The sequence below is a fragment of the Orycteropus afer genome, unplaced genomic scaffold (genome assembly GCF_000298275.1).
Source record: "Orycteropus afer afer isolate SDZICR_OR568_19922 unplaced genomic scaffold, OryAfe1.0 scaffold00123, whole genome shotgun sequence".
Classification (NCBI taxonomy): domain Eukaryota; kingdom Metazoa; phylum Chordata; class Mammalia; order Tubulidentata; family Orycteropodidae; genus Orycteropus; species Orycteropus afer.
Window position 1 is genome coordinate 704,113 of NW_006921710.1, and position 23,322 is coordinate 727,434.

Sequence of the window (23,322 nt, forward strand, 5' to 3'; positions counted from 1 at the left end):
TGTTTGTGTTTGCTTGTTTTTTAATCTTTCTGGGACCTGGAAGGGGCGGCGGCGACAGGACTCGGCGGGGCAGCTACCTGGGGTCCTCACGCGCATCCCACGTGGGCTGGAGTCTGAGCTGGAGACATACTCTCAAACCCCAAACGGTGTGGACACCCGCGTCTCTTCTGTGCCTCCAGCCTCCGGCCAGCCATGGCAACCGCCGAGGATTTACTCCTCAACGTTTTCGAGGCCCGGGCCCCCGCCCCCAAGACATTCTTCAGACCCCTCCGAGCTCAGGCAAAGCGGGTGAGTTCTGACCCAGCTTCATTTGCGTCTGCACCTGGGGAGGGACTCGTGCTGCAGCGCGGGCTGTCGCCTTGCGAACTTGCTACCAGGTTCGAACTTTTTACGGAACTCAAGGGGCAAAAAACAGTTGTCAGGCAGCTTCTGGAGGAGTTGCTCAGAAACACGTGTATAAAAAGGAATTGCCAACCGGAGGGAGTGTTCCTGGAGTTGAACAAGTGAAGAGGGCGGGGAGCTGGCTCCGCGCTAAAAACCAAACAACCAAACTCGTGCTGTCCAGTCGGTTCTATTAGTTTGAAAACTAGTGTGAGATTGAAGGCTGTTTACTGTAACGCCCAAGTTCGACAAGTTCGAGTCCCAGCCCTGTCACTTATCAGGCAACTCTTAATTTCTCTCATCCACGTTTCCTCGGTTCATTGTCGTTTGTCTCAAGAGCACAGGTTTGGAGACAAATATTTCTTTGAGTAGCTTTCAAAAATTGTTTAGATTTCCGTCCGTGGAATGGAAGAGGAAAAAAAAATACAGTTCACCAATTTAACTTTCTCTCTCTGAAGGGTAGTTGTTGTTGTGTGCCATTGAGTCGGACCCGACTCATAGCGACCCCTCCTAGGTGAAGGGTAGAGATGCCTTGAAATGCCATCTAACACTGAGATTGAAAAATGAAGGACTGCAAGGCAGAAAAATGTTTTATAAAGTCATCAATTACCACAAAGACCAGGAAGGATAAAATTCAGTGCCAAGGCAGGTTTGTCACCCCCCCAAAAAAAGGCAACACATAATTCCATTGAAAATCTTACTGCATCTTTATGTATATATTAGGAAATAAGTACTCTTCAGCCAGCCAATGATGTAACCACATCTAAGGGGAGAGAGGTATAAGGAGCTGTTGGGAGCATCACATTTAGAGTAGGATAGATATGGAATTAGATACCTGCCTTTCAGCTCACTAACTGAGGAAGTTACACATCCTCTCTTATCTTTGCTTTTTGGTCCATGAAACGGCAACAGTTTCTATGAGAATTAAATACAGTGATGCACATAAAGGCCTTATATATTGTCTGGCCCACAGAAAACCAAACCCATTGCTCTCGAGTCAATTTTGACTCATCATAACCCTATAGGACAGAGTAAAACTCTCCCATAGGGCTTCCAAGGCTGATGGGTTTGTACCTTCAACCTTTCAGTTAGCAGCAGAGCACTTAATCCACTGCAACAGTGAATTTCAAACCAAAACCAAACTCACTACCATCCAGTTGATTCTGACTCACAGCAACCCCCTTTGGGTTTCCGAGGCAGTAAATCTTTATGGAAGTAGATTGCCCCATCTTTCTTCTGTGGAGTGGCTGGTGGGTTTAAATCACCATCCTTCTGGTTAGAAGTCAAATGACTTAGGCACTACACCACCAGAGCTCCTTTCAGTGCACTTAATAAATGCCAATAATGAAAAATAAAGTAGTATTGGTCCCATTTTTTATGATAGAATCGCTGTATCATTAGGTCATTGGGGTACTTCTGCCATGTACAAAACCTAGTAACTAACACATAGGCTTGTTGTTGTTATGTGCCGTCGAGTCGGACCCGACTCATAGTGACCCCTCCTTGGGTTTCTGAGGCAGTATCACTATGGAAGTAGATTGCCCCCTCTTCCTTCCAAGGAGTGGCTGGTGGGTTTGAACCACCAGCCTTCTGGTTAGCAGTCAGGTGCCTTAGGCACTACTCTACCAGAGCTCCAAACATATAGGCAGCACTTACTAAAACTTTGTTATTGAATTAATAAATGTGAGATATCTAATTTTATGATCCCATGAACCACTGTTTCAAAATGTCTTGAATGAAAATTATGGATTTGCTAAAGCCTGAACTTTGTATGAGTAGCTAATATACTGGATTTTAAAACACTTGGACACCTTAAATTATGATATACCTAACACTGTATATCTTTCTAAAAAAATGTTTTTGATTACCAAATTAATACAAATTTATTGTCGAAAATTTGGAAAAAGATTCTAAAATACCCTCTACCCCCAAATAATTGCCATACACATGGGTAGCTTATCAACATTTGGTATATATCCTATTAGAAAGCAAAAATGCAAGACAAAGTAGAGATGTTTTCTAACCAAACAAGGTACAATTAATAAATGGTATTACAGGAACCTGAGCTACTGAATTATAATGTCTGGGCAAAGCTTACGTCTTCCAGTGATCCTTAGACACAGTATATCACATCTCTGCCTCTGTGTCCCCATTTTAAAATGAGATGAGACACCAGGATCTATAGTGGTTAAATGAGATAGTTCATGTTAGTAGTTAGCATATTGCCTGGCATATTAAGCACAGGATAAGTGCATTAATACCAAAGATATGACATTTGGGATTCATAGGGCCAAAATAGGCCCCAGAAATCATCTACTCTAATCCTCCCTTTTTACAAGTACAGGAACAGAGCCTCCAGGCAGTGACTTGCTGAATGTTGTGCAGGTAATTTTTAATGTTGTTGCTGTTGTTAGGTGCCATTGAATTGATTCCGACTCATAGGGACCCTATCTACCACAGAATGAAACACTGCTCATTTGTGCACCATCTTTATTATCATTGCTATGTTTGAGTTCATTGTTGCAGCCACTATTGCAGTCCATCTTATGGAGGGTCTTACTGTTTTTCGCTGACCCTTTAAATTTTTTAATTTTTGATAGCTCCAGCTATGTCCTTGCTCCTTCTCCACTCACATGCCACCTTAAGAAGCATTCCTTGACTCCTTGCCTTTCTTTTCCCTATCGTAGGGCATATTAGTCTTTCTTTCTCTATGCTACCATAACCTTTTTTATGTATCTCTTCTGTAGTACAAACAGGAGCTCTGGTGGCATAGTGCCAAAGGCATTTGACTGCTAACCAGAAGGTTGGTGGTTCAAACCCACCAGCCACTCCTCAGAAGGAAGTCTGGGCAATCTGCTTCCATAGTGATACTGCCTTGGAAACCTAAGGAGGGGTCGCTATGAGTCTGGTCCAACTCAATGGCAGTGAGTTTGGTTTTTTTTTAATGGTACAAATAAAGGCTTGGATTTATGTTTTTATACCTTTGTCTCTTTCACTAGCCTGTGACTTCATCAAGGGCTTGGCTGATCTTTCAGTTTTGTATCTTTAGAACCAAGCTACGTGACCACTGCAGAGTGGTCAGTTTTTTAAATGAATGTGTCATAGATACCGGGGGTATAGAGGTGGGGATTAACATTTAGTAGAACAGTATCCCAATCAGTAGTTTCACTGTGTGTCATTCATTCATCTTACAAGTATTTATTGAGTGTTTACTTTGTGCCAGACACGGATCAGTGCAGGGGCTTCAGGTGTTATTTAGGACTCATCCATTTCTTTATGGAGCTTACAATCTAATGTGGAAGATAGACATTAAACAATAAATGACATGCTATGCTTATCATGCTGAGTGCTGCACAGGAGAAGATGTCAGGGAAGCCACAGAGGAAACCTTGATATGACTGAGTGGAGAGAACAAGTCAGGAAAGACTCTTCTGAGGACATGCTAAGGAAGCCTAGTCTGAAAAATTAGTACAAGTTCACCACCCAGAGGGAGTGTTGAGGACATAGATGTGGGAATAGTGGGTGTAAAGGCCCTGAGGAGGGAAGGAGCATGATACATTCTAGGAATTTAAGGAAGATCAGGGTGGCAAAAGATAAAGCTGGGACTGGTAAATTGGACAGAGGTCAGATTCTGGAGGGCTTCCTAGATCATGTTACAGATTTTGGATTTTTGCCTGAGAGCAATGGAAAGCCTCTCTAATATTGTGCTTAACTCTGAGCACTTGCTTTTAGAGAGATAATTGGCATAGTCATTAAGAGTGACCAGGATGGTAAGAGACTAAAGTTTGTATCATACTTGGAATATGTAGTCCAAAGATGAAAAACAGGAATTACAAATTATGAGAGAATATTAAGTAGAAGAATAAGTAAACCTAAGACTAGTAGGAGATGTTCAAGGAGGCAGATCTTATTTGAATATCAGAAGCAGCTTCCTAATCCCTAGAATTGGTTAAGATTAGAGTGGGCTACCTCATGACATGGTGACCGGGAGGACTTGTGCAGGCAGAGGCTGCACGATCACCTGGCAGGGACCCTTCCTGCAGTCAGGATTCCTGCACATGGTGAGAGTGGTCTTACTGGTTCTTTGCACTCCAAGATTCTTTGGTTCTCTTGCCCCGGTGATGTGAGTTGAGTGAAATCTGCCCCTTCCATTCCATCTTCCAAATAATTTGACAGATCTGAAACTTGGTTTCCTCTCTTTCTTTAATCTTAGGAGCTCTGGTAGCATAGTGCCTAAGGCACTTGACTGCTAACCAGAAGGCTGGCGGTTCAAACCCACCAGCCACTTCTCGGAAGGCAGATGGGGCAATCTATTTTCGTAGTGATACTGCCTCGGAAACCCAAGGAAGGGTCGCTATGAGTCGAGGCCGACTCAACGGCACTTAACAACAACAACAAAAAAAAACTCACTCTTGTCAAGTTGGAGCCAACTCAGCAACCCCTCCTTTGGTTTCTGAGGCATTATCACTACGGAAGTAGATTGCCCCCTCTTCCTTCTGAGGAGTGGCTGGTGGGTTTGAACCGCCAGCCTTCAGGTTAGTGGTCAAGTGCCTTTAGGCACTACACAACCAGAGCTCCTTCCCTAACCTTAGGAGCTTGTAAAAATTAGTTTGTAAAATGAAGTAGGTCTATACTTACTTTATTAATGTTAAATATTTGAAGTTGTATTTATTGAATTATTTAAGGTAATCCTTATGATTGCCAGCAGCAAAGAACTGTTGTTACTGGTAGGTTAGTCTGAAGCTGACCAAAGCAAACCAAACTACTGCCATTGAGTCAATTCCAGCCCATAGAGACTCTGCAGGACAGAATAGAACTCTCCCATAGGGTTTCCAAAGATGTAAATCTTTATAGAAGCAGACCACCTCATCTTTCCGCCACGGAGTGGCTGGTGTGTTCTAACCGCCAACCTTTTGGTTAGCAGCCGAATGTTTTAACCACTGTGCCACCAGAGCTCTTTCTGAAGCTGACAGTCATGGCTAAAACAAGCCAGTGTATAAGCAGAAGTCATCATTTCAGGCAAAGAGGAAAATAACATATTCCAAGAGAAACCAAAACTCCAGAATAACGACCACTGACAAGTCAATGGATGTTTTTATATTTATGTGTAATTAGGAAGAGAAGGCCAAAGAAAATACAGGAATTGGATGTTTATTCTAGGGAGAGGTTGTACATCATGCATTTAAGCATATTTGTGTTAATGGAAATAAGCAATAGGAAAAAAAGTACCTAGTTTTGCACCCTATAAAGGAGCTCTGGTGGTGCAGTGGTTAAAGCTACCAACAGAAAGATCAGTGGTTCAAACCCACCGGCTGCTCTGTGGGTGAAAGATGAGGCAGTCTGTTTTTGCAAAGATTTACAACCTTGGAAAATCTTTAGGGCAGTTCTACTCTGACCTGTAGGGTTGCTGAGTCAGAATCAGCTCAGTGGCAGTAGGTTTGGTTTAGTAGCCTGTAATCAGTGATCAGGTGGGGAATTGAAAGCCAAGGAGAGTTGGAAATAAGTGTGATAGACGTGATGGATGGAGCAGAATTCTCATTTGGAATTGGAACGGTAAGTAGGAATTGTCTCCAAACCATCTGAATCTGGAGGAGCAGCGTGAGGGTAGAGAATGACAGAGATCCAAGCCCTCTAGGATAGAGCAGTAATGAAGGTTTCCACTTCCTGGGCATAAGCTAGGACACGGCCATCCCACTTTTCTTTCTCCCATGTGTAGTCACCGTTGCTTTGTTGGTAGAGAGAAAAGACTCATTTTCTTCCTTCTTTTCTTGTGTAAATGGACTTCTAAAGATGTGGATTGACTTAGCATGTATACTTCAGAACGTGGGTTCTCTCTTCCCTTAAACAGATTTATTAACATTCAGCTTGAAATATGCTTCTCCTTTCTTGGTCTTCACCCTCATCCTGGTTACTTTAACATTTAAGATGATTGGGGAGGTCTGGTGAGATGAATGAACTGAGATTTTTTTCTGGGGGATAAAAACTGCTGAGTCAAAAAATCTAATTGCAAACCCTAAACTGTTGCTTGACATATGGGACATAATGATCCCTGCAGGAAGAGATGCAATTCTGTGGGCAGTCAGGCTTCACTCTGAGGTCTGTCTTCATGGACTAATGCATCTCTGTTGATCTTTCCTTCTGGGAACAATGCAGCAAGCAGAGGCTACCAAAAGAAAATACCACACACCCAGTGAGGCTCCTCCAGTGAAACGGAGGAGCAAAACACCGTTTTTCACAGCCAAGAAAACTGGTGTTACAGAAACTCGAAGGACTCTTAAGGGGAAGGCACAAAAAACGTTTTCTCCAAAGAAGTACTTGGCTGGCACCAGTAATGTAAACCAAGAGGAGAAGCCATGCATTAAGAGTTCTTCATTGTTTAAAAACAATCCTGAAATTCCAGAACTCCACAGGTATGTCCAAGTGCAGATGCACTTTAGGAATAAAAGGAATAAAGTATATTCTGCTATTTTCTTTGCATATTGGAACTGATGCCTGGGTTTTTGTTCATCATTTGCAGACCTGCAGTAAAGCAGGTACAAGAGAAAGTGTTTACTTCAGATGCTTTTCATGAACTGGACCTCCACCCACACCTAGTAAGTATCTCTTGGGGTTTGATGTCTCTATTTTTTGGGTATGTGTACTCATTCTGAATATCTGTGAAATGACATTTCTAGGAAGAGAAATTGAGGAATGATTATTTCTGCTCCAAGTCACTTGAATGGACTCAGGTTGATAAGATACTCTTCTAAGGCAATTTACTGTGCTTATTAGGTTATTGTGCACTCTCTCCTGACACTTTTTTTTTTTTTTAACTCTTTCTTTTAAGAACTAAAGACTTTCGTTTAGGACTGGGACATCACATGTTGGACTTAAGATAGCTTCCTAATTACTGAGTAAATATGATATTGAGACCATTCTGGAACAGATGTCACAATGACCATAGGAGAGAGAACTGGCATTTTACTGTTAAGGGAAGAAGAACCTATTTAACATGCATTTTTCTACAAATAAATGACACTTATTTTGTAATTTTTTTTTTAATTATGAATGAGTTTCCAGACTTCTTGTGAGTAAGGGGGGAAAAATACATTCACTGTTAGGTAGTCTTGATTTCCTTTGTACAGTCATAGCTTACCTACCTCTTCGTTTTTATGTAGCTTTTTTTCTCACCTCTGGGTTGCAGCAGGATTTCTAACCTTAGCACTATGGACATTTTGGGCTGGATAACTCTTTGTTGTAGGGGTTGTCCTGTGTATTATAGGATGTTTAGCAATATCCTTGGCCTCTACCCACTAGGTTTCAAGAGTGCCCCCCTCACTTGTAATAATCAAAAATGTCTCTGGACATTTCCCCTAGGGAAATTAGGGGTGATTTTGAACTTAATGTGATCATAATAATGTTTCATCCCAATATTTTCTCCTTTTTGTTTATCTCTAGTAAATATATATATATTTTTTAGACTGCCATACTTTTCTCTTTTTTCCCCCATTTTTATTTTATTTTTTTGCAGTGTTCCCTCCCCTCCCTTCCCACTCCTGGTAACCAACAAAGAAAATTTCCTTCTATATATAAATCTTTCTTTGACTTTTTATAATAATGAACTAGTACAATATTTGTCCTTCTGTGATTAACTTATTTCATTCAGCATAATGTCCTCCAAGTTCATTCACATTACCAGTAAATATATTTTTACCAAAAACTCATAGTTAAAATACTGTTTTTTCTTCTCTTTTAGATTTCCACAATAAATACAGTCTTAAAAATGTCTAGTATGACCAGGTAAGAATTCCAGGAATCTTACTTTTCTTAGGTTCAAGTGCATATAACCAGATGAGATTTGACTTCTCTGTGGAGGACAAAGCAAATTTTGTCTTGCCATTAGAAAAGAATGCCTGCTTTTGACCAACAAGGGCTCAATATGTTGGGCTCAATATGCACTTAGGCACTCGGTTAAATGGAGAAGCTGAGTTTCCATCCACTTCTGCTTTTGGCTTTAACTGTAAGAGATTTCTGGTCTACAAGATGGGCTACATAAGATACCACAATTGTCCATGCTTCCCTGAAAATAATGTGGCCAAATACAGACTTTAGCATGTCATTTCTTATTAGTAAGAATTAGAGTGAAATAAAAAGACTGCTTGGTTAGAAGTAATGGGATGCTGAAAATGTTTTTTCAAATCTTTGTTAACAGTGATGACTCTTAGAAAATAAAATGAGAATAGTGAAAGGGATGGAAAAGAGATGAACCTCTTTTTTTTTTACTATGTTTCTGTGCATTTAAATAATGAGTACTTTTTAATTTCTTCTGTAAGTAAAAAATAAGAATATTGAAGAAAATAAGGAACCCCTACCATCACCACCACTACCCAATTTTTAAAAATTAGTAGATTGATAAGTCTCAGGCTGGCCTCAACTTTTTAGCAAAGTCCCAGGAATTTAACTGGGGTTTTATACTTGTAATCATTAAAAGTTTCTTAGCAACTTCACTTGAATATTTAGGTAACTTATGTGGTGGCAACTGATAAATCAGACTGGGGCAATTGTATTTTGTCTGTCCTGTATCTCTGCTTATAAACATAACTAAGTAATATATTAGATAAATAAGTTTTCTTTCTTTTGGGTGCTCAAGTGTTCAGAAACAAAGTATTCCTGTATTGCTGGAAGGCAGAGATGCTCTTGTGAGATCCCAGACAGGTTCAGGTCAGTCATCATTTCATTGTCTCCTTTCTCATGATATCCAGGCCCAGGCCCATGGTTATGGAGTAAAGTATCTGTTTCTGTTGTGAGGTTGCTTTGTTTTATTTGGGGGAGGAGACACTATGCTTGCTTTTGAATAGCACACTCAGTTTTTCCCATATGAAAGGAAGGGGATGATTGATGGTGCCATATCAGGAAGTTGTCACGTTTTGCTGTCATTCCTAGGAGTCTATTTCAGGCCTTTGCCAGGTTCCACCATCTATGGCCAGAGCTGCCCATCCTCACTCTAGTGGGGGATAAATGTTTTCTCTGATACTAAAACATAGAGCTCTGACATGAGCATACACTATTGAATACCAGTCGTTCAAACACACAAAACTGCTTTTGCTGTGGTGCAGACCAGTCTGGACTTGCTGTTCTAACCCTATTGTGCCCTTGATGGCAAATCTCACTGGCTTGACCACCATTCAGGTGGGTAGAAACCCAGAATTTTGGTTTCTCCTTAGTCTTTAGAAACTTGCTGTAAGGTTCAATCTGGCTCCTAATCCTGACAGCCCCTTAGAGGACTCTTAATTGAAGCTTGAAAGATTGAGGAAGACTTCAGAGAAGGAGTCCTCTAGAGACTCTAGGGACGACTGTCAAGTTGAGACTTTGCGTAATTTGGGACATGTGTCATTATCTCCCTTGTTAGACTGGTAAAGGAGCTAAAGCTTCAGGATTTTTAGCAGTATTGAATTTATAAAGCAAAATTAGGAGTTATGGAAGACTAGTGAGCTCCCATCCTCACCTGTCTTGGCTATAAGATGTCCATTCTTTCTTTGCCCAGAATCTAGTAAGACCCAAAGATAACAGCCCATCTCCTTTCATGGCCTTTGCTTCTCTTATATCTGTAGTTTGTGATTTTAATTGGTTTTACACTTTTTTTAAAAGGTAAAACTCTTGCCTACTCTATCCCTATGGTCCAGTCCCTCCAAGCAATGGCATCAAAAATACAGGTGAGTATAAAATGTGTTTTTCTGTTACTGTTCATAGTGTACACACAACCATCAAACTGAACCATGGCAATAACAGTGAGACTCAAAGACACTATTTTCACTTAACATTGTGTTCTTACCTCCTTTTAATGCATTTATGACATAAACATGTTATTTCCAAAGACTGTGCTCAGTGTAGAATAGAATAAACATTTCATAATCATCAGAGTAGATATAGTAGGGAGCCTATGTCAAATACTCCTGTGTATCAGGCACTGTGACAAATACTTTGTGTGTATTGTTGAATCTTTAAACACCCCAAGGTGTAGGTATCCCAGTTTTACAAAGAGAAAAATTGGAAGGTTATTGTATTTTTACGCAATAATGTGCAAGCTAGATAGTTTTTTGCAAACTGAGCAACCTCCCTCATATGTTAGTGTTGTATCTGTGCACATTACATGCATGGGCACTTTATTTGCAGAAAAAATATGGTAGAAAACTTGCTATGATAACGAATTGAGTAACAGTGGAAGTGGATTTCCACTTCACTTTTGTTTGGTTCAGAGACCAAATTCCTCACTCCATGCTAGGATGTTATTTAAAAAAAAAAAAAACCCACTGCCATTGAGTTTATTCCGACTCATAGCGACCCTGTGTGCTAGAGTAGAATGATCCCATAGGGTTTCCGGGGCTGTGAATCTTTGTGGAAGCAGACTGCCTCATCTTTCTCCCACAGAACGGCTGGAGGGTTCAAACTGCCAACCTTCTGGTTAGTAGCCATATGCTTTAACTGCTGTGGTACCAGTTTGTCTTTTGACAAACCTGAGTAATGATAAAACCAGCAAACCAAACCAGTTGCCATCAAATCAGTTTTGGCTCATGATGACCTATGTTTTCAGGGTAGAACTGAGCCCCATAGGGTTTTCATTGGCTGTGATCTTTTGGAAGTAAATTGCCAGGCCTTTCTTCCAAAGTGCTTCTGGGTAGATTCAAACTCGTACAAACTCGTTGTACAGTCTTTTGGTTAGTAGCCAGGTGCTTAACCATTTGTTCTACCCACATGTGAATTATAACCCATAGAATGAAGTAAATATTCACAGGTCTAAACTGATAGATAACTGAATAAATACATAAATGGGGGAGGAAGGAAAGTCCTTCCTTACAGTAGAATACCAGCGAATAAATGCAGAAGGAGTGACAAAAGTAGAAAATCACTATTTGGCAAATGTCACAGTAATACTGTTTCAGGTAAGAATCATCATGGATGCTAAAATAAGTAGATTAAAGTATGATGAAAAACATAGCCTCAAAGTAGCTCTTCACAAGCTGCTTCTTATTTGCAAAGGAAAAATAGTAACTTTACCATGGGGAATCCTGGCTTTCACTGCATTAACCAAGTAGTCCATGTTGGCATCATGTCTCCTGATACAATGTACTGAGAGGAACAAAGCATCACTTTTGTAGTATTCTTACCTAAATTGCATGACCTGAACTTAACCACAGAGACTCAAATGGAGGAGCATTCTGCAAAGTAACAGACAAGTACTTTTTTTAAAAAATATAAAGGTCATGAAAGACAAAAAAACTGAGATCCTGTCCCAGATTAAAGGAGCCAAAGGAGACATGACAACTAAATTCAATGTGTAGTCCTGGATTGGGTCCTAGTCCAGAAGAAGTGCATTAATAGGTCAGTTGATGAAATTTGAATAAGATCTATAGATTAATTAATAGCATTGATCAGTGTTAATGTCTTCATTTTGAGAAATGAACTGTATAGGAAATTAACGTATAGGAAAACTGGGGAACAGGTATATGAGAATTCTTCAGACAATTTTTGCAAATATTTTGTTAAGTATACAGTTATTTCAAAATGGATTAATGTGGGTTTTTTTTAGTCAATTGGAAAAGAAACCTTACATGATCGTCCAAATGATGAAACTCTATAGCCATTAAAAGTAATATTTTTTCAGTTTACTCTTTATAAACTGGAACTAAAGATACAGGAAAAGGGCAAGTTACAAAACATGCGGAGTGTGACCTCGATTTCATAAATAGTAGTATTCTATATATGTATGTGCATAAAAAGACTGAAAAGATAATTTTCAAACTACTAATAATCATTTTATCTGAGGTAGATAAAGTTGGGAGCTCTGGTGGCATAGTGCCTAAGCCATTGACTACTAACCAGAAGGCTAGCAGTTCAAACCCATCAACCACTCCTCAGAAGGAAGATGGAGCAATCTACTTCTGTAGAGATATTGCCTCAGAAACCCAAAGAGGGGTTGCTGTGAGTTGGGACTGATTAAACGGCAGTGAGTTTGTTTGTTTTTTTTTTCTTTTTTTAAATAATCATTTTATCTGAGATGGATAAGTGAAGAATTTTACTGTTTCCTAAAAGTGATGATTTTTTTTCCATTAAGCAATTTACACTGAGATAATTTAGGTAAAGTGCTTAGCAGTATATATGGTATACAGTATAGTAAGTAACAAAGAAATACAAGTTATTACAGTAGTATAGTAAAACACTTAGATTCACTTTTGTACTCCAGGAGAATCTCTTGTTAGTAGAGGTTCTTTCTTCATACAAGGTTGGAGAGTTTGGGAACTTGAGCTGGAAAGAGTCCTAGAGTTCTACCGAACTCTCTCATTCCATAGATCTGTGAGGCAGAGATTACATGACATACCTAACATGGACAGTGTGGTGGTGGCTCTACTCAAATCCTGGTTTTGTATGTGACTGTAGTGAAATCATTTCATCCCTCTGTGTCTCAGTGTCCTCACCTGTGGCAAGGGGATAATAGCTGGACCTATCTTCTAGAGTGACAGTGAGGATTAAGTGAGTTAATGCATGTGAAGCATTGAGAACTGGTACCCAAACCAACCCAAAAAAACCAAATTGCCATTGGGTCAATTCCAACTCACAGCAATCCTGTAGGACAGAATAGAACTGTCCCATAGGATTTCCAAGGCTGTAATCTTTACAGATGTAGACTGCCCATCTTTTACCCATGGAGTAGCTGATACGTTCAAACCACCAACCTTTTGATTAACAGCCAGGTGCTTAACCAAGGCTCCTTAACTGGTATCCAGTACCTGGTAATAGTATGTGCCCTGTGTTCTTATCATTATCAACAAGGTCATATGGGTAGTTTGAAGGTCAATGCTATGGTTTGCTTACATTCAGAACCATTAACAAGGCATGTAGTTTTTTATTTGTTCAGATTTTTTTTTTTTAATATTGATAACAGCTCATTCTATGAAAGACAATATATTCTGTATAAACACAGTTTTCCAAGCCCAAAATGAATTCATTTATTTCAAGTAGTATTCAGTATAGTCCCTTAGAGCTTGCTATAAAATAATTTGGCCTGTAAAAACCATATCTGGAGAGAGCTGCAAATTCAAGGCACCCAACAGATTCTTAAATTACTTTGGTGATGGAATAAGAATGGACGGCTTTTCTGTTTTCACTCTTCAGTTATTTTGGCTCTGATTTTTCTAACATCACATCCATCCTTCCTCACTCACTTCTGCTCTGTAAGGAATTGATTTTTCTTTCTTCTCTGTGTAGTAACACCTTTTGAAATGTCAGAATTTCCTAACGTCACACAGTGGCACATTGATACTGTTGTACTAACATGTTTACCATTCCTCGCTTAGGCTTCAGTGCAGTCTCACAAAGTTGATGTTGAATACAGAGAACTATAGTTTGAATTCCAAATCCTTTCCTCCGTGTGGGTAAATGTTTCCTATGCAGAAAACATGAAAACCATACTTGTAATTGAATTTGCTGTTAAATCTGAGCTTAGCTTCTGCACTAACATTGTTTTGATTCATCCAATACGTATGTGTGAGCACTTTCAATGTGCAAGGCACCGTTGACACAGGAGCCTTTATCAGACCACTTTATTTTCTTTTTATTACTATTTTTATTTATAAATATAATATACATGTTAAAAAATTTAAAGAGTGCCACAAAATATGTAGGTAAAGTCAGTCTGTCTACTCTTATTTTCCCCCTGGTTGCACACTTCTCCCAAGATGCAATGTCGTTATTACCAGTCTCTTGTCTGTTCTCCTGGGGGAATCTCTGCATTAGCAAGTAAATATGAATAGGCATAGCTTCCTTCCCTCCTTTTAGTTAGAGGTTTTTAAAAAATTTTTTTCTGTTTGGTTTGGTTTGATATACAAGTGGCTGTTTGTTATGCATGCTGTTCTGCACCTTGCTTTCTGTTCACTTAATGTTTGGGAGATGGTTTTTTTATCAATACCATGTAGAGCTGCCTTATTCTTTTTAACGGCCACCTAGTATTCCATTGTGTATATGTACTACAGATCATTGAATCAGTCTTTTATTGGTAGGATTTACATTATGTTCAATATTTTTCTGTAAATAAGACCATTATAAATGTTCTAGTCTATAAAGTAGTTTACAGTTTCTTTTTGTACATGTGAGTGTATCTGAACCCAAATCATGATTTAAAAAAAGAGTGTATCTCTAGGAGAAATTCCTGTAAGTAGAATTTACATTTTCATTTGGTAGCTAATAAAGCTAAATTGACAGGCAAAGGCCTTATACCAATTTGCCCTTCCACCAGCAGTGTACAAGAGTTTTTGTTTGCCCATACCCTAATCAATAGTCAGTTGTTTTACTTTTGCTAATTTGACAGGTAAAAAGTACCAGTCTGTAGTTCTAATTGGAATTTCTCTCATGAGTGACATTAAGCATGTTTTCATATATGTAAAAGTCATACTTTGAATTTTTATTTCAGTAAATTAGCAGATGTTTATGTCCTTTCTCCATTTTGATACTTTAGCTTTTGGTCTTTTTTTTTTTGATTTATAGAACTTAATTATAAGTTCAAGAAACTTTTTCTCTTATGTGTGGCATATTTTTCCCCTACATTGTTATATGACTCTTGTTTGAGTTAGGTAATTTTGTTAGATAATTTTAAATTTGTATGTAATAGAATTTATCAGTATTTTTTTTATGGTTTTTTAATTTTGTGTCATCTGTAAAATGACCAACTCAATTTTAATTTTATTTTTCTGTGTTTTTCTCAAAGGACTTTTGAATGATTTTTTTCCAACTAATATAAAATGCTCCATATACTATTTCCTAAATTTCTGTATGTATTTGGATCTATTCTAGGCTATATTTTCTGTTGTTTACTCTATTTATGCTAAAAGCAATTTTTAAAATTGCTGTAGCTTTAAATTGTTTTAACATTTGAAAGGGCCAACATGCCTATATTAATCTTTTTTTTTCCAGAAACACCTTGGTTATTCTTGAACATTTATTTTTCCAGAAGAGCTTGGAAATCAGCTTGTCTGGTGATACATAACATTTTACATGTGTGTGTATACTATTAAAATTGCATTAAATTTACGGATTAATTTAGAGAGAATTGATTATAATATTGAGTCTTCTTATCCTAGAATAGGACATCTTTCTGTTTATTCAGATTTTGTTTTACGTCCATCACAGGTGTTTTAATTTTTTTTTTTCATATGGAACTGTCCATTATTTGTTGTTTATTCTTGTTATCTTTTTTATTGTTATTGTGTGCTTATTCCGCTCCACCCCCAATCCCCTTACATTGTATTTTCTAACTTTCTTTGTTGGAAGGCTATTGGTTTTTTTAATATTAGTTTTATATTCAACTACCTGTCTGAATCATCTTGTATGTGATAAATTTTAGTTGATTATGTTAAGGTTTCCTTTTAGGTTAAAATAATGATCACTTTGCCTCCTCTTTCAAATTTTTTATACATCCTGTTTCTTTCTCTTGTCTGATTGCAGGGGCCAGAAACTCTAAAACAATGTTACATAATAAATGGGTCCAGTGAGCATTCTTGTCTTATTCCTTTCTTTAAAGAGAATGCTGCTAATGTTTTATAGCTGGCCTCTCTTGAGTTCTGTCCATTTGGAGCCCAGTGATATTTATTCTTCCTACTCAAGGCATTTCTTTCCTCTGTCAACAGCGCAGTGATGGTCCCTATGCTCTCGTACTGGTGCCAACAAGAGAGGTAAGCCATCTCACTTCAGGGTGAGTTTTAACCAAGTACTTTTAGTGATACCCTTGAATTGCTTTTTCTCCCTGCTATCCAAACCACTACACACTCTTCCCCAAGAATCGTTCTTCTGGTTCCTATCAAGGAGAAAAATTCAAGTACTCTTCGAAAAGTAGGGAAAAGTATTTCTCTATTGTCTAAAAACTAATGACACTACAAATTTCTGTCCATTTAAAAAGGGGTTAAAAGAATCATGTTTTTAATAGTACTTTGTTTTACAACTTAATTCAAAAGCAAAAACAGTTGGCTCTGAAGAACCTTTATTTTTTAAGAAGCTGCTGCTGCCAAAAGTTTTACTTATTCTTGAAAGTTAAACTTCTCGATTTTTCCCTCCTTTGGTGGCAATCTCTTCTATCTGATCTATTTTATTTGCCTACAGAGGTAATTTCAGATTAGGGTATCTGTTTTCTATATCAAACACTAAGCACTTCTTTGTAGAGAATTGGTCGTGGAAATGGATGTTTCACCTCAGCCTTTTATACAGCCTGCAGTGCCCTATCCTTGCTCAGTCCAACAAAGAAGCAGGCACGGAAGCTATTTAAATTTTTACAGCAGCAAACTTGCTACTTCCCTGTAATGCTTCATGAATACTAAACATGTGGGAACTGTATATATTCTTAGATAAAAAGATTCTGCAAAGATTTTTTTTGATGGTGGTTGATGGTTACACCCTACATTGAGTTTCACTTTTACAGATTTCCACTGGGCTTGTTGGTTTCATTTTTATTTTTATAAACGTGGAGAAATGACCATCTCTCAGTCTTCAGATACTGCTTTCCCTTAGCATATTCTTAGATACAATCATATAACCTTGGAAGCAAAGTTCCCAAAGGCTAGCCTGTTGCATTGTTGTTGTTGTTGTTGTTTATACCTTTATGCATATCTATATTCTTTCTCTTTCTAAAGAGAACCAATTTCAGGTTGATTTTGTTTCATTCTCTCCCATCTTTGTGCCTCATAGACTTGCACTTTGCTGTTCGGCACTCTGGGAATTTGAGCCAGCAGAGGGAGCACACAACACTATTTTTGTATACGTCCAAGATGGGATGTCTTTACCCTCATTTTCCCAAACTGGCAGGTTTCGGAACCGGCCTAAGAAAAGGATATATTTCAGAATATATTCCTTATATAGGATTTTAATTTTTTTCTTAAATATTCAGTTGAGGTCTAAATTTGGATCCTAATCACTTTATGTTGTCTTGAAAGAAAGAAAAGACCCTACTCATCCATCTCTGACCTTTTAATATTTTTTATAGTTGGCTCTACAAAGTTTTGACACTGTCCAGAAACTGCTTAAGGTAAGTTAAGCCAAGAGTTCAGTTATATATTTCATTCTGACTTTTTGAGGAAAGAGAAATACACTGCAGTCTTTATTTTCAAAGAGCTGGGAATTAGTCCTATTTTTCTCTATTTCTGGGATGCCTCTGCTTTATCTAGGCACAATTTTTAGGTTTTACTGATCTAAACCTTATTAACTGTGGATTTCTAGCTTAGCTAGATTACTGATGTTCCTGATGCTTCTATAATCTCATCATATCCACCAGTAAGCCACGTAACAGAGACTCACAGGTACAGCCATAAGGTGGTCCAGCAGAAAGCAACTTAAAAAGCTACAAGTAGAATTTTAAAAGGAAGACTTGAAAGTCAAAACCTGCCAACTCACCAAGTTAGATATAAAATTGACCTATATTTTCTTTTATCAGAAGGTGGGAGAAGTCAAGAAGGCTTGTGCTTGAGTCTTAACAAAAATATAAAGCAATAGACTTACTGAAATATGATTTCAATGCAGATTGCATGGTGAGAAGCAGAGAAACTACTTGAATCATTTATTTTAAATATATATATATATCTTACAATGTTAGAAGCTAGTTATGTAGCTGTAATTCAAGTTCCCCCTGATAGTAACACTGGGTGTGGTAATGCCTGGGAACTGTGTCTGCAGAACAGTACCTCATGGATCCTCTCTCCCATTTGTTTAAGGAAAAATAATTTACAGTTACTCTCTGTGTTTTCAGTAAAGGGGGCTTTGCGTTGACTGTGGTCTGTTTTCTTTCTGTAGCCATTTACTTGGATTGTGCCTGGAGTGTTAATGGGTGGAGAAAAGAGAAAATCAGAAAAGGCCAGGTTTGTTTTCAGTTTCATCTGAGTCTATCTGCCCTACTTTACTATTAAATAACGTTTGGTTCTTTTAAACCTGAAGAGAACCTTGTCTTTGGTTGTACTTCTTAGTTCCATGTCTAAGGATACATTGAAACAGTGGAGAGTGATCACCTCTAAACATGGAAGTTACAAAAAGGATTTAGTATAAGAACAAACATTCTAGCAATTAGAGCACATTGGCATGGAATAACTCACTCAAGTAAGAGCGTTTCTGTCACGGAAGCTTTCAAGAACAGGCTGGATGACAACCTATCTGGAATGTTCTAGGAAGACTCTACGGATAAGATAAAGAGCATTGGATTGTATAATTACAGTTCCTTTCAAAGTTGTAAGGTTTTATAATTTTTATGATATTTCATATCTTAATAATTACATTTGAACAGAGATGGAAACTTCAGAAGAAAGTTTTAAAACACAAATATATCTTTTGACCCATTTGTTGTTATGTTTTCTCATGATTTCAAGGTGTGACACGTTTGTACCATACATGAATCTGTCTTTCCTACCTTTCTCTTGTGTTTTCCATTGATACAGACCTGCTTGATTGACTTTCTTTTATGATACATAATTTTAAACAGACTCCGCAAAGGAATAAATATCCTTATCTCAACTCCTGGACGTCTGGTTGATCATATAAAATCCACAAAGAACATTCATTTTAGTCGGATACAGTGGCTGATTTTGGATGAAGCAGACAGGTGAGTCTTGTCCAAGAAACTTGAAATGTTGAAGAAAAGGATCGTTTTTACTTCCTTCACTTCAACTTCTGTAGTCCCCTAGTATCACACTTATTCTTCTCATAGATTAAAATTCCTTCTCTTGAAATCACAGAATCTTGGATTTGGGTTTTGAAAAGGACATCACAGTGATACTCAATGCTGTAAATGCAGAATGCCAGAAACGACAGAATGTCTTGCTTTCAGCAACACTCACAGAAGGTGGGTTGAAAAGAAGTGATCGGGGCTTCTTTGTTTTTAATGAAGAAGTAGAACCTAGGAATAGTCTGCATTGTTTGGCAGCAGTGATTCTCAACTTGGGAGCAAAGTGTCCCCAGAGGATTGTTCTTTCAAACTATACATTCTGTACTTCCAGCTCCTTCTTCTAGTCACCTAAGACCCTGATAAGGAGCTCTGGTAGCTTAATGTCTAAAGCACTTGACTGCTAACCAGAAGGCTGGTGGTTCAAACTCACCAGCCACTCCTCAGAGGGAAGATGGGGCAATCTACTTCCATAGTGATACTGCCTCGGCAACCCAAGGAGGGGTCACTATGAGTTGGATCCGACTCGATGGCACATAACAGCAACAGCAACAATAAGACCCTGATATGTTACCCAGAGCATGGAGGGAAAGGTCCCAGAACCAAAATCATCTTGGGAGAGGAGAATGCTAATGGTACTCATGTCAATGTAGAAGCTTTAAAAAGGTTGACCACTACTGACCTAGTAGGTTTGTGAAGTTGTTAGGTGATTGAGAGTGGGCCCTTGCTCTCTTATCCTATGATGACCTCTTATCCTAGTGCATTTTCTAGGGTAGTCACCCTACATTTCCCTTAAAGAGATAACAAATTAAAAAAAAAAAAAAAAAGTCTTTAAGCTCATTTTCGCATTTAATCTTCCTAAGATAGAAATTTTCAGCTTTCTTTTACAGATGAGAACACTAAGGAATGAAAAAGTTGGGTTACTGTCCACCAGAATCACTCTATGAAATGAGTTTGAATTTGTAGGTTTTTTTGTTTGGTTTATGAGGCCCCATTATTATATGCAGATGCCAAATGCCAATTCATTACTCTTTAACAGTTCTCAAAATATGTTCTAACTAATATTAATTTTGAGAATCTGAAAAAGCGATTTTATGATTTAAAAATAGAGAAATGCCATACACCATTTCCGTATCTCAGAGATTCGTGGTATCCATTAACACAATAAGGGTTCTGAGAATGTCTGTAGTTGTTGTTGTTGTTATGTGCCGTCGAGTCAAACCCGACTCATAGCGACCCCTCCTTGGGTTTCCGAGGCAGTATCACTACGGAAGTAGGATTGCCCAACCTTCCTTCCGAGGAGTGGCTGGTGGGTTTGAACCGCCAGCCGTCTGGTTAGCAGGCAAGTGTCTTAGCCACTATGCTACCAGAGCTCCCATGTCTGTAGTAGAAGCCCAGAAATGTTTTTACCCCAAGATTTTCATACCTTACTTGATCTAGAACTCTTTTTTGACAGGTGGTAAGCAGATATCTGTTACTATCCTCTAAGGTATTTGATTGCTAACCAGAAGGCTGGCAGTTCAAACCCACCAGCCACTCCTCATAAGGAAGATTAGGCAATCTACTTCCATAGAGATACTGCATTGGAAACCCAGGGAGGGGTCACAATGAGTCAAATTGACACGACAGCAATGAGTTTGGTTTTTGGTTTGGTTCCATAGCCCAGAGTTTAGAAAACACTGGTATGCATAAATTGTTAGGCAATAGGAAGAAACCAGTGGGTCTGCTGAACCAGATTGATAATAGGCCATTTCGGTGCTATAACATGAATGATACCAATTAGAACTTTCTTAATATGTCTGAATGTGTGGTATGTGTGGGTATGCCTGTGTGACCAGTTTCACAGTGTCTGCTTGTCATCTGTTTTGCCTTTTTCATCAAAGGTGTAACATGGCTAGCTGATATCAGTTTGCATAATCCAGTCAATATTTCTGTACTGGACGAAAGCCATGACCAGTCAGAACAGAAGGACAAAGCAGCCCATGAAGTCTTTCATCCACAGACTAGTGACAAGCTGGACAGCTTTGCGATACCAGAGAGTCTCTATCAGCACGTGACATTAGTTCCCAGCAAACTGAGGCTCGTCTGCCTAGCAGCCTTCATCCTTCAGAAGTGCAAGGTAGGACGGCGGACCAGACCTGGCTCAATCCACAGAAGAAAGACCTGTTTTGTTTATGTCAGATATCAATAGTTAGTTCAAACACCAAAAAGAAAAGTTTTCCAACTTAACTCTGTGTTAAGATAACGTTTCAGTGGTTCTAGGATTATAGTGAAGAATCAGGGGTCAATAGTAGCCATTATGTTCATCTTAAAATCTGCTCTAAATAACTTTCTTGGGACTAATATTGGGCGCATTACAAGTAGTAGACACATGGAAGGTACCATGTTATTACCTGTGTTCGTGTTTTCTAACGAATCAATAGTATTTGTGCATTTATTTGCTAGAGTCGTATGATCATTTCCTCTAATATGTGGGAAAACAGTAGCTGGAAGGGCTTGGGTATGAAGCGTTACGGTCTACCTTATACTCAGAGCCCAGCTGGGTAGTGTTGCATGTGGCACTGAACACGGGAGGAACAGAGCTAATGAACAGCCTCATTCTAAAGTCTGTTTGTTTTCCACAGGTACGGAAAACCTGTTTGAGGTGATAGCGATACCATTTTCCTTTCCAGCATTCTTTATAGAGTGTAGTATCGGTGTTATTTATTTATTGTTTTAATAATTCAAAATTGTCACCTATGTTTTCAAATCAAGGGCAGCGTGACTATGTATTTTAGAGAAATACTCATCTCAGTGTTACCCAATCTTAAAAACTTCTGGTTTTGTTTTTTTCTTTTCTCCTCCTCTTTGTATTGATGTAGTTTGAAAAAAAACAGAAAATGATTGTGTTTTTCTCAAGTTGTGAGCTGGTGGAGTTCCACTACAACCTCTTCCTTCAGACCCTGCTGAGCAGCTCAGGGGCCCCAGCATCAGGGCACTTACCATCTGCCTCCACGCGATTAAAATTCCTACGGCTGCATGGCAACATGGAACAGGAGGTGAGCACCACCACCTCTCACTGTGCGGTGAAATAGCCCTCAGAGTGGAAAAGGGAATGAAAATCCAGTTCTGTCAAACTCATCCTCTAGGGTCAGCACAGGATTGTATCCCTTACTGACTCTACAGGGCTGGGGAAGAATTAACCTAAAATAGGCAACCCACTGGAACTAGAAGTGGATCACACTGATGCATTGATGTGGGCAAAGGGAACCTATTATTCCCCATTTGCTTTGACTTCAGAAGCTGGGCCTTGTTGTCCCTGCTTGCTGGCCTCTTCCACCTGAGAGCGCTCACAGGCCCCAGCTTGGCCTGAATCTACCTCAACCAGCTGTTAAGGCAACAGAGTATCACTAAGTAGCTGGCACCAGGGAAGGGTTTTGCCTTTTTAGTACCCAGTGTGTAATTAGGGCTTGATGTCTTCAAATTAAGAGCATTAATGGAGCTAAATTGTGGATCCCATATGGTACTGCTGAGCCTGACTGCTGTCATTGTCAACAAGATACAGAGCTTTTGCTCTTAACATTTTGGGTTGGGAAAGGGTACTGTGTACCAAGGGGCTTTGAGGTTTCAGTTCTTTCTTGGCACAAAGTAAGATTTTTGTTCAAAAGGAAGAGTATAATATTTTCCTTATTTTAGGTCCTTAGCTGTATAACTTTCATTCCACTGCTCTTAACTAAGCCATCCATTTAGAGGGTTGGGGTGGAGTATGGGAGCTAGGTGTACTCACAGGAATCTTGAAAGAAAGGATGACCAGGGCTTGGAGATAGGAGCCATCTTGTCCTAGAGGACAGGTTACCAGGCAGCTTAGAAAATGAGTGAAAGAAAATGAGAAATTGCAGTAAGATCACCTAAAACTGGAACCAGCTTAAAAATCATAACATTTTTAGAACTAAAAGGGATCTTAAAGGTTGTCAGGTCTACCTGCCCCCCTTTTTGTTTTTATTGTTTTATTTGAATTATTTAAGGAAATTGAAGCCTCAAAAAGTAAACATACTCAAGGTCATTCAAGGACACAGCTGCTGCTTTACTACAAATTATATCGATTTCCCTGTTAATTTCGTTCTTTATTATCATTAGTTTTTGTTTTGTTTCGCTACTCCCTCAGTTTACTAGTCCTCTGGGTCTGTTTTCACCAGAGGCAGTTTGGAAGATAGGTCTACAGATAATGAAGGAACTGGATATGAACTCAAGAATCTAGGAGTTTGAATGGATCCTATGAAAGTTTTTTTTTTTTTTTT

The 23,322-nt window shown here is 38.7% G+C and overlaps 1 protein-coding gene across 1 annotated transcript in view; it reads left to right on the forward strand.

Moving 5' to 3' along the window:
- The first annotated feature begins 192 nt into the window (after nt 1-192).
- DDX31 (DEAD-box helicase 31) overlaps nt 193-23,322 on the forward strand; it is a 79,800-nt gene continuing 56,670 nt past the window's right edge. Inside the window, exons 1-13 of the mRNA XM_007944339.2 lie at nt 193-288; nt 6,535-6,791; nt 6,899-6,974; nt 8,117-8,160; nt 9,011-9,081; nt 10,009-10,073; nt 16,038-16,082; nt 17,384-17,425; nt 18,187-18,251; nt 18,866-18,985; nt 19,119-19,225; nt 20,929-21,164; nt 21,907-22,083. Coding sequence (XP_007942530.2) covers nt 193-288; nt 6,535-6,791; nt 6,899-6,974; nt 8,117-8,160; nt 9,011-9,081; nt 10,009-10,073; nt 16,038-16,082; nt 17,384-17,425; nt 18,187-18,251; nt 18,866-18,985; nt 19,119-19,225; nt 20,929-21,164; nt 21,907-22,083 — 1,401 coding nt within the window. The remainder of the gene's footprint in view (nt 289-6,534; nt 6,792-6,898; nt 6,975-8,116; nt 8,161-9,010; nt 9,082-10,008; nt 10,074-16,037; nt 16,083-17,383; nt 17,426-18,186; nt 18,252-18,865; nt 18,986-19,118; nt 19,226-20,928; nt 21,165-21,906; nt 22,084-23,322) is intronic.